At 39.3% G+C, this 12,433-nt stretch overlaps 1 protein-coding gene across 1 annotated transcript; it reads left to right on the forward strand.

Moving 5' to 3' along the window:
• Nucleotides 1-10,937: 10,937 nt before the first annotated feature.
• Nucleotides 10,938-12,194, forward strand: LOC104223692 (stemmadenine O-acetyltransferase-like). The gene has a single exon (XM_009775160.2). The coding sequence runs from the start codon at nt 10,938-10,940 to the stop codon at nt 12,192-12,194; it is 1,257 nt and encodes a 418-aa protein (XP_009773462.2).
• Nucleotides 12,195-12,433: the final 239 nt, after the last annotated feature.

Consider the following 12,433-nt stretch of genomic DNA (forward strand, 5'->3'; position numbering starts at 1 on the left):
CCTTTGTAAGTCACTATCACCCGTTCATAATTCCATGGGATAGCCTTGTTGTTGACTATTGGTAACTAGGTTACAGGCTTGATAATGACCGAATCTGTGTGGGCACCCTCCACAATTATGATAGGCTTGTTCGTCACTCCTGGCACAACCACTTTTGCCCTTTCATGTTTCGCTGCAACATCACTTGAGAACCCCTTCTTGACTACCGCAGATGGTTCACTGTTTGTCCTGCTCAATTTGACCACTGATCTCTCATTTTTTGATTTTTCAACCGACTTGACCTCGCTGGACCGAATCATCATGATGGTCTGTGAAGGTTTCTTGGGCTCCCCTCCCTTATGCACTATCTCGATCATATTCGTCTCCGAATAGGCTGACAACGGGTTCTGGTTTATGTTGGGAGCCTCCGGAGCTTGGACTTCAATCTGATTCGTATTAATGAGCTCTTGGATAGCATTTTTCAATTGCCAGCATTTCTCCGTGTCGTGCCCCGGAGCACCAGAACAATATTCGCAACTTACAGAATAATCAAGATTGCTCGAGGGAGGATTTGGCAATTTTGACTCAATCGGCCTCAGCATATCCAATTGTCTCAGCCTGTGGAACAAACTAATATAGGACTCTCCCAATGGAGTGAAGGTCTTCTTCTTCTGCAACCTCTCGTTCTTAAATGCTTGATTGGGCTGGAAAGCTGGTCTAGTAGGGTTTTGGTAGGCTCGTGGGGGTGGGTAGGCATTTTGTATAGCTGGGTAGATATTTTATGGGGCTGGCGCACGCCATTATGCATGGGCGGGGGGTTGGCTATATGCTTGGGCATGGTGTACAGACAAATGAGGGTTTGGTAGTGGGTAGTAGTGTTGGGGTGGATTATACGAGGTGTGGGGGTAGGTTTTGTGGTAGGCTCGAAGATGATTATAGTGGTGAGGTGAGCCCCTGGGTCCGAACCAAGCTCCTGAATCAATCGTTGCTACATCCTCTTTCTTCTTCTTTCCAATTACTCCCCCAGTTCCACTTTGAATGGCCTGGGTGGTTGACTTAATAGCCGAATAGCTCATGATTTTGTTTGACTTGAGACCTTCTTCTACCATACCGCCCATCTTCACCACTTCATTGAAGGACTTGCCTATAGCTGATAACAAATGATGGTAATAAGTAGGTTTTAAGGCCTGCAGAAAATAATCCACCATTTCACTTTCTTACATTAGAGGGTCAACCCTTGCTGCTTGTTCTTTCCACCGAAAACCATACTCCCTAAAACTCTCATTGTGATTTTTCTCAATCTTTGTCAAAGATAGATGATCCGGAATAATCTCGAGATTGTACTGGAAGTGACAAGCGAATGCTTGGGCTAGATCATCCCATGTATACCATCTTCTGTGATCCTGCCAAGTGTACCACTCCAGCACCAAACCACTCAGACTCTGACTGAAATATGCCATTAGTAACTCGTCTTTCTCGCCAGCTCCCCTCATTTTGTTACAGAAACTTCTCAAGTGCTCCACTGGATCACCATGCCTTCATACAAATCAAACTTGGGCATCTTAAACCCTGCTGGCAATTGAACATCTAAAAATAGACATAGATCTTTGTAAGCCAAGCTTACCTGACCTCCCAACCCCCGCATGTCTCTGAATAAGTGTTCTGGACTTTTAACTTTCCTGAACATCTCCTCCTGTTCAGAATTTTTAGATGGTTTCTCAGTTGCCATAGGGAGATTAAAGCGAGGAGTGTAGGAATAGGGTTCTGGAGCTTTGAAAGTGGGCTCCAGGGGGTAATATTGGTTATCATGGGCTTAAAATAAGGGCTCACTGGAGGATCTGTAGAGTGTAGCGGGTGGGGGTGCCACAAAGATAGGAGTGGCTGGTGGAGGGAGGTATGGAACTGGTTTGGGTGGTGGTGCTTGTGGTGTTTGGGAGGTGGTGCTCTGGTAGTGGTGATAAATGGGAAAGCTCGGGGATGAATCGGTAGTAGGAGGTTCCTGAGACTGAGCCAATGGAGGGACGAAGGCAGGGTTGGTGGGATAAAGTGGTGGTGGGTGCCCTTTTACCCATGCTTTATACATCTCGACCATCTGTTGTTTCAACTTATACATCTCTTCTTTCAAATTGATATCCGACTCTTCCCCCTCCCTCGAAGGATCGATAACACTCACATCAAGTTCCTGTTAGCCATGATCGACTTGTTTTTGGATCGGGTGTTGTATGGGTGAGTTGCCAGAATGCCAAACAAACTAATCACCTGCCTGTACTGGGTTGTCAACAACCAACTTGTTAGCGATTAGAGCTTAAGAGAGAGGCAATCGCACATTGGGGAATTTAATGCACCTAGGCGGTTAACCATTTATCATGCATTTGATCGGTTGTTTGCGTCATCCCGGTTTTCTCTTATTTCCATTTGCGACTTCTTTTTCTTTCTTTTTTTTCACTTTTAATTTTCTTTTTTTTTTCTTTTCAATCCCGCCTTTCTTGGCTCAATTTATCGTTGTTCTTTATCCTCTCATTTTTCTCTCTTGTTTTGCCATTGTTTTCTCCGCACAGTTTCTTGTTTTCTCTCTCTTTTTCTTTTCTTTTTCTCTCTCTCTTGTTTTTCCTCTCTTTTTCTTTTTCTTTTTCTTTTCTCTCTTTTTTTTCTTTTGGTTATGATCCTATGGAGATTGCCTACGTATCATGACCCCACATGAATTAGACCAAGCGTAGTTCTGGGGGATAAATGTAAAAATAAGTAATAAAACATTTTGGGATTTTCAAATTTTCATAAAAGAAAATGCTTTGATTACAACGACTCAAAATCTAACAGACTCGAAAAGGAAACTAACAGCCTCTGATGGAGAAATGAAAATACAGACTCAAAACAAACTAGCAGACTCTAACAGAAAAAATGAAAATACAGACTCGAAAACAGACTAATAGACTCCAATGAAAATCATGAATATATCAATGCCTCAACTGCTCCTGGGGCCCGCGGGACATCATTCGTTCTCGCCACGGGCCTACGTGCTAAATCCCCTTGGAGGTGGTATAGATTTTCAATTATCTGGCGGACAAAGGTCATCACAGTGGCGAAGAACATGGATCTAGTCATGTCCTCACACTTACTGCATTTCATTGTGATGTAGTCAGCGATCCTTCTGACCCTTTCTCTTATGACGCCCTTTTCTTACAACAAACGCCCAATCTGTTGGGCCATAGCTTCCAAAGTGTGTTCAGCTACTTGATTCTATTCTTGAAGTTGTTGCAAATCTCTTTTTAACTGTGCCATTGCTGCATAACAGTGTTCTCTTTCAGCCTTAAAGTCTTTCGCCTGCTTGATCGTTTTATTCTCAAAGATGGTGACCCTTTTCTTCAACCCCACAACCTCATTGTCATATTTTTCTTTTAACTATTTAACCAAGCGCTCTCATTCCTCCGCATTTTTAGCCAATTTTGTTCGAGCTCTTGCCAATTCACCCTCTGCCTTATTCAAATCAAAAACATACTCACTCACCTTCTGCCTAAGTTTCTTTATAAGCTTTTCATCTTTTGCACGTCTGGCAGGATTTTCAGCTGTTATTTTCATTTCCCGAATCTGGGCTCGAAGGGCATCATTTTCCTTGGCTAGCTTTTTCTTCTCACCCGCATCCGCGGAGACTTGCAAACCATTCTCGAATTGAAGGTCCTTGACTTGCTTCTCCAGCTTGCTTATGGTGGCACTGTACTCATTTTCTTTGGCCAACCAATCCTATTGCGCTTGTGACGCCTCGACAAATTCTTGAAGATGGGGTTTTTTGGCCGGCCTTCCAAACTCAATTTCCCTTTTAAACCAAGCAAGGTACCCTGGTGAAACATCACCTTTGGATAGATCACGCACACAGGTATTTGCCGTCAAGTACTGACACTCGCTCCAGATCTGGCGGACTGCTGCTTCATGAAACTGACCATCAAGACCAATCTCGACTACCTGAGCACTAAGGTCATCATCTTTTGGAACTATTTGACATCTCCCCAGCTATCTCAAAACCCGGTGTGGGGCATAAGGCTGGATACTTCTGAGACCCATCAGGAGGAAGTGAGGTCCGCTAGCTGGCATGTATATGATTTCATCTATAGGAAGCCACCCGAACGTCCATTCTATTTGGTCTGCAGTGATGGAACGGAGATGTGGTATCCATTCTATGACCCCTTATGGCAGGCTAAACCCGTCGACCCTTGTATAAAATTCCTCTATGCAGTTTGTCTCTGTTGACCAATAGCTCATGTATTGAGGACGATGACATAGATGTTCAATCATCCACATCTGAAGCAACAAGTTTCACCCTTCAAAAAAATCTCCTCCGGCTTTACAGGCTGTGAGAGCGATGAAGATTTCAGATACTATCATGGGTGCGAGGGTGCTTTTGGCCTGAGTAAGCAAAGTGCTGACGACCCCAGCTATTCGTATATCGATATTTCCATATTTCCTAGGAAACACCAGAGGACCCAAGAATACCACCATAAAGGCAAAGCACATGTGTTCTTCCCATTTTAGGCGATTCCCTTTGCTACAAATTTTGCTTTCTAGATTATTAAACCCTCCTATGTGTCCGTATCGCTGGTATATAAACTGCGGAGTAGAAAAACTAGCTGCCAAATCTGGGTTGTGGATCCCCCTACTTATCTTTAATGAATCTAGGAACATGTGCACAGCGACGACTCTTGGAGCAATCAGATATTTGTGTCTCATAGGAACCTCAGTGCTCCTAATATATCTGGCTATTTCTTCCAAAGTTGGGGTGAGTTCAAAATCTGAGAAGTGAAACACGTTGTGGGCCGGGTCCCAGAATGTAACCAACGCCTTTATGATGTCTCTTTTAGGCCTGATCTTCAACAACCCAGTGAGACCTCCCAAGTATAGATTGACCTTATCTTGCCCTGATTTACCCAGATCTTCCTACCACATACATAGCTCCAAAGGGATCTTGTTCATGACTGTTATTGGCAAATTTTGACTCGTGCTCATTTTACACATTTATTAGGGTGATTAAGCAAAATCATGACTCATTTGACTCAAGAAAAGTTAATATATTTTTTTTTCAAATTGTCATTTCAAAAATAAAAATCGGCTTTGCAAATACGGCCTTACAGCACTTCTGGGGAGAATATTTTAAGGTTGTGCTTGCTAACCGGCCAAAAATTCGAAAAAGAGACCAAAGGTGGATGTTCTTGCAAAAACAGCTTTCCGGCATCCTTTTGGGGACATTCGGCTATTTTAGACAAAAATGGCATCACCCTGCTTATTTAAAATAAAAATAAAATTTTTGTTCTTTTTGGGCTATTTTGCAAAAGGGAAGTTGGACCCAATGGGGGTTGCCTACATATCCCACATCCGGTGAGAATCAAACTGACGTAGTTCGGCCAATTTTGACGAAACAAAAACCAACTATTTTCAAAAAACCTTCTTTTTTTTCAAAATTTTGGCAGACTTCAGTATATTTCAGACATTAGTTTTTCAAAAACAGACAGTTATCTCTCTACGCCCTCACATTGACTTTCCTTATCTCAACCTTTCCCCTATAAGCTGGTCAACATGCAAATCCGAAGCAAATGAATGCACAAATAGCAAGTAAGATGCATCAGAATAGTCTTTTCATTTCGGGTACACCTGTCCTAGACAGACCCAACTCATGTGTTGAGTCTCCAAAGTCAAATGCACATGATGCAAACAAACGCTCCTACTAGGGATCCGGCATGAGGCTGAGTTATTTCTAGGTTCAAAACCTGGGTATTTGTTCTATACTTGTGTACCTGATCGGACAACTCGAGTCGAGGAGGGGGCTACATACCGGGAACCAAAAGGTCATCCGGCTTAGTAACTTGTCCGAGTCTCTTTCTTATTTCAAGGAATGACACTAACAGAATAGGGAGTCACGGCCAATGTGCACATCCCCGGAGATCAGAATAGAAGGATTTCAGAACAGTTTATATACATTTCACGTAGTACCAAAGCGGTAAAAGCAATATTTAGTACATTAGGCCCAAACATGTAATAAAATCAGATAATAGATAAAGCCAAATATAACAATTCATCTAAGCTCGAATTCTGAACCCTGAACCAGAGATTCTGGGTTTGGTCCCCAGCAGAGTCGCCAGAGCTGTCACACCTCCTTTTTCCTACACCCCCGAAAAGGGATATATAAGGGAGTTTTTTTCAATTAAAGTGACAATCGAAATGGGATTATTTATATTAAGAAATTCAGAGTCGCCACTTGGGATAATTTAGGGTGTCCCAAGTCACCGGTTCAAATCCCGAATCGAGGAAAAGATTGACTCTGTTTTACAGTCCGTGAACCAGAAATCTGGGTAAGGAATTCTGTTAACCGGGAAAAGGTGTTAGGCATTCCCGGATTCCGTGGTTCTAGCATGGTCGCTCAACTATTATATTTGGCCTGTTATCTGATTTTAATACACTTTTAAACCTATGTGCATTTTAACTTTAAAACCGCTTTTATTTATTTTTTAGGAAGATTGCAATGTTATTAAAAACATGACTTGAACCACGTCACATAAATGCACCCGCGATCCTTGACATATTTTATCTAATATTGTTGAGATTTGGATTTGGGTCACATAAATGCGCACTCGAGTTTAGGAAGGTAAATTATTAAAATAATGCATCTAAAGCAACTACACGTTTGCAACTTTGCGAGGGCCATAAAAATTCGCTAAATGACACGCCTCAATTTCTAAGAATAAACAAGATTAATTAAACGAGGGTCATGCAATTAAGATTTTATTTGGCATGGCACGCCTCGATTCCATTTTTAAAAGGAAGTTCAGGCTAAATGTTTGAGGGCCATAAGCTATTTATGTTGTTTAATATGGCTCACCTCCACCAATTAATTAAGGAAAACTTAAAGGATTCTAATTATTTTAGGCTAATGTTCGAGCTTGGCCTAGTAATTAGAGGCCTGCATTAAACTAAAACAAAGATTTGGCTTTCAGGGCTTGGGCCGACAATGGACCCAATTGCAATTCGATAACTCCTTAACGAGCTCAACAACACAACTGGGCTTAACGTGAAGCCAGGTCAAGAAACACTGAATGCTGATGAACATAACTGGGCCAACATTGGCAGCCCAGATCCGATTCTGCACTAACACTTGGTGTGGAAACAATCTTTCTATGAAACTCTTAAATTAAAATAAATACAAAGGTGAATTAAATGCCAACATAAATTCTGAAATGAGGATTCAATTCCTGATGTGATAGCAACCCTTACACAAGTTATTTCATCCTTTAACATTGCAAATTCATTAGTTACAACTCATGCATGCCCTGGTTCAAACCAACGTCTTTGACTCAAACTTTTCGAGAATGAACAACCTATAAAGAGTCAAGCTAAGTCTAAAAAATCTCAAATTTGAAATCAAATTCAAATTCCATTCTTGAAAGTCCTTTTGAAATTCACAACTTACATACGAACAGAGGCAAAACTAAACTATAAACTTCTGAACTTAGTAGACTACGCTTCATGCTGCATATAAACAAGTCTAAATACACGATCAATGAGAGGCAAAACTCAACTCAGATTTACTAAACTAGGGCAGGAATAGTTTGAAATGATCAACATGCAACCCATAGCTATAAAACACATTCAGAGCCAACCAACTTCACAATCAAACTAAGGAGTGCAGCCTCCAGTTCATACATATTACACTAAATCTAGAAGACATTCATGAATCAACTACATTCAAGCAGAAAACTCGTATCTAACCCTTAGGACAAAATATATAGCCATGGTGACAGGAATGACTCATAAGAAGGCTGAGCTAAAAGAAACCCAGAACAAAATACAAGAAACTAGTAAAAATGAAGAATAATAGAGAATTAACAATGGTCATTTCATCAACTTGAGTTACATGGCTTCACAAACAGCTCAATCGACCTTCATTTCCATTCATGGTTGGAAGGAATACCTGGAAATGAATAGAAATAAGAAGTGAAGGGTCAACAGTAGTAATAGCGGAAGTCAGCACCAGCAGAACCAATTTCAAACAGAAAAATGATGTGCAGCAGTCCAAAAACCAGTTTCAATCGAGCGATAACCACAGAAAACTTCAAACCAAACTTTTTAAAACCCCAAATTCAGTCCATTTTTACCCCAGATGAATCGGAAATTGTTTCAGAAATCGAAACTTCAGAAATCACAAAAGAAGTTCAATGGAACAGTGATTCTAATGAAATTTTTAGTTGTTTTTTATTTTTCTGAATTTTATGAATTTTTTCTCTGACTTGAGTGTCAAGCTATGATACCTTTATAGGCAAGATACTAGGGTTGCAGAAATGCCACTAGTTTTGCACTTAAACCTTCTGGAATTTTTGTTTTTGCTTAGGAGTCCTTTGTTTAAATTTCAGAGCTAAAAATCAGTCCCTCTCCCCAGCTTCCTAGAAGCTTCATATTCAGTTACTAAAATATTCCCTACTTAGATTTTCCAAATTTCCCCCATGAGCCCTTGTTATTACCCCTGAAATCAAAATGTGGGTCAAATTGACCCAACCAAATTTGGTATGGGTCTGTAAACCCAAACTAAATCCCCACTTGGGCGCTTTGAATTTCAGAATCCCATCAAAATCAATCAGGGGCTCCCAATTTTAAGAACTGACCCAAAATTTCCAAAAGAAGAAACTCGTAACCTTTTAAAAAATGCAGCCAAAATAAAACAAAAGTGAATGAACTAATTAACCTAACTACATAACAGGAAATTACCTAGGTTATGGGCCTAATTACATTAACTATGTGATTAAACAGATGATGAAATAAGAACAGTAATCCTGCTATTAACAAAAAGGAACTAAACAAACAAAACAAGATTGAAGAACAAACTTGAGAAGAACAAACGGACAGTTATCAATTTCGGCTAAGAATTGAGTCCAATTAACTGAGTTGTCCAAAGAAAAAAGAAGAAAAGAAGAGGAAAGAAAACAAAATGAATCGAAATACAGAAAGAACTCACCGCACCAAACTCGAACTCGAGACTTAACACTCTAAATTCATCCCCAAATAATGTTAGTCGCTTATTCTTTGTCAAGAACAAGTGAACAACACTATTTCGTGACAAAACCGGCTCTAAAAACTCATGAGGGTTGGAACAATCATCCTGCATGCCCAGGTTTGGATTTGGCTCTTAGAAACTCGGATTTTGGATTTAAGATTCGAGAAGTTTAAGGAGGATTTGAGGGAAATGAATTGTGGATTCAGTATGAGGGGGTCTAAGTGGTTCCGTGATGTTATTTTGGTGGAGTTTAGAGCCGGCGCTACCACCCTAAAGCGGTGGGAAAAGGGGGCGGCCGCTAGGGTTTCAGGGGTGGTCTCTAAAGATGTGAAATGAAAGAGACGATGAGAGGGGGGCTGAAGGGGTTCGGACATTATTATACGTATCAAACCCCATTTCCGACCGTTAGATCAACAAAGATCAACGGTCCTGATTTGGTCTGTTAAAACGAGGTCGTTTTAGTTAAGTAGAGACCGGACCGGGTGGAAAATAGGTTTGGGCCTCAATTAAACGGGTTCTGGTGGAAATCATTTGGGCTGACACAGATTTGGCCCAAATACAGCCTCTATTTTTCACTTCTTCTTTTTCAAATTAGTTCCTTTTAATTTCAAACTCTTTTTAATTTCCTTTTCTTCTCCTTTTTTCTCTTTTTTCTCTTTTTTTTTGAAATAAAAATAAATCAATACTAATTCCTAAATTAAATTAATCCTAACAACTTAAATTAATTAATTACCACAATTAATTAAAAACCAAATCAAAGGAAACTACCAAAATTCGAAGCTAAAATTAAAAGTGAAAATAAATTATTATTTTTTTATTTTTCCATTTTTATAAAACAACTAATTTGCTAATTAGTCTAACAAATGTAAAATTAAATCCTAAATGCAAATGCAACGTATTTTTCTATTTTTCACTAATTAAATAAAATAAACATGCACAGACAAATGTAAACAATAACAAAATGCTACAAAAATTCACGAAATTGCAAGCAGTGGAAAAATTATTTCGTTTTGAATTTGTGGGAGTGATTCATATAGGGCAAAAATCACGTCCTCACATCGGCGAAAGAGAAAATCCATATAGGTGATACCTACTAATTGGCAATATGCTTTAGATATGGTAGAAAAATTCTATTATTATTATTGTTGTTGTTGTTGTAAATGAAAAGAATGAGGATTCATATTTTTGACCCAACCTTATTTTTATAGGAGAGTTCTTGAAGCCTTAAAGTCGGTGGAATAGGCCCCTAAGTAGGTGGGGCATTGGGCCGCCCCTATTGCCCAAGGGCATGGCCACGCTAGGCCATTCTAGAACCTTCTATTGAATGCTAGCTTCTTGTAGCTTGTATGACAGCCCCTTTGGCCAACCTAGGCAGCTTCCTAGGACTCTCTAGAGTCCTCTAAGATGCCACCACTCCTTTGTGCTTCCATGGAGCTTCCACCAACATAGTCGGGATTGAGGTATAATTACTGTTTGTTGTTGTAGTAGTAGTATTACTGTATTCTTGTGGAAACATGACAAGTGGAGCTTCTATGATCATGTATTTATCGAATCAACTATTGTAAATGCAGCTAGTGATGAAAGGCCTAATCCGTAATCATGGACATATGATAAATGTTTTTTATTTCTTCCACCTTCCATTGATAGTGAAATTAATAGTTGGTTGTCAAACAGTATCAAGATTACTCTTATTTTGACAATAATATTAAAGCTAGAATAATTCAAAGAAAAGCTGATATGTGCTTTATTTCCTTTGGTTAATATTCAACTTAGTCAAATATGTTTGGTAAATTTGGATATCTTGACATCAAGCCTAGCACCCACAATATATTTCTATATATATCACTATGAAAGCACTCTTTATTTGTGTGGTAGCCTGCATTTCCAAGTAGAACAAACTATTCTTGAAAGAATCATAAAAGCATAAGAGATGGCAGCCAAAGTGGAGATCATATCCAAAGAAATGATCAAACCATCATCTCCAACAACTTGTACCCTTAAAACCCACAAACTATCACTTCTCGATCAAATTTCACCCCCAGTTTTCATCCCTCTAATTTTCTTCTACCAAGATGAACTTGGAAATATCAATCGTTCAAGAAATATACAGATCCTGAAGAAATCTCTATCCGATGCTTTAACGCGATTCTACCCATTGGCCGGAAGGTTCAATGATAATAATTTTATTGATTGCAATGATGCTGGAGCCGAGTTTATTGAAGCTCAAGTTCATGGTTACCTTTCACAAGTTATAGAAACTCCAAAAACGGAAGAAGTAAGAGAATTTCTCCCAAGAGAAGCAAGTGAGGTAGAGAATAATGATGTTCTTCTAGCAGTCCAAGTTAATATATTTAATTGTGGAGGAATTGCCATTGGTGTGTGCATGTCTCACAAAGTTGGTGACGGTTCGTCTATAGTAACGTTCATCAATGCATGGGCAGCCATTGCTCGGGGAAATCACACTGGAATTGCGCAACCTAATTTTAACATGTCAAGTATTTTTCCGCCATTAGACTTGTCTAAGTCAAGTTTCAAACCATCTATCGGGATAAAGAACGATAAATTTCTGTCAAGAAGATTTGTTTTTAATAAGGAAAAGCTTGATGCAATCAAGAAGTCGGCTTCAGGATCACAAGTGAAGGATCCCACTCGCGTGGAAGCTCTCTCGGCCTTTTTATGGAAGAACTTAATAAAAGTTTCAAAGTTGAACAGAGACTCTACAAAGATGTTTGCCGCGGTGCATGCAGTGAATATAAGATCGCGAATGAATCCAACCCTATCAGACAACTCCTTTGGGAACCTTTGTACAACTGCACCAGCATTCTTAAGTCCAAAAAGTGAAGAAATATTCGGAATTGATGATTTGTTATACCACTTGAGAAGTGCAATAAAAAAAATTAACAGTGACTATACTGAGATATTACAAAACGGGGAAGAGTTTTTGAAACATATAAGTAAATTTGCAGAGCTATTCTCGAAGGAGGAAGTTGAGTTTTATAATTTTAGCAGTTGGTGTAGATTTCCTGTGTATGAAGTGGATTTTGGATGGGGAAAGCCAGTATGGGTATGTACTACAACTTTTCCTTTTAAGAATGTGGTCATCTTTATGGGTACAAAATGTGGGGAGGGAATAGAGGCATGGGTTAACATGCTCGAGGATGATGACTTTTTTGAAATTTCGACATGATTATTTAGCCACTGTTGCACCAATCATGATTTGTCACCGCATTTTATTGCTTATTGTTTTAGATCATTAAACTAGGTGTGAAAGAATAAGGATATAATAAAGTATGGACTTCCACTGTCTATGTTCGTTTTTTTTTTCCTAGAAAATAATTATGTACATATAATATTCTTTCTGTTTTTAAAATTGAGTGTGTTTAGTATTATGGAAAATATTTTCCTTGGATTTACCTAAAAATAATT

This window comes from Nicotiana sylvestris, chromosome 10, assembly GCF_000393655.2.
Source record: "Nicotiana sylvestris chromosome 10, ASM39365v2, whole genome shotgun sequence".
Classification (NCBI taxonomy): domain Eukaryota; kingdom Viridiplantae; phylum Streptophyta; class Magnoliopsida; order Solanales; family Solanaceae; genus Nicotiana; species Nicotiana sylvestris.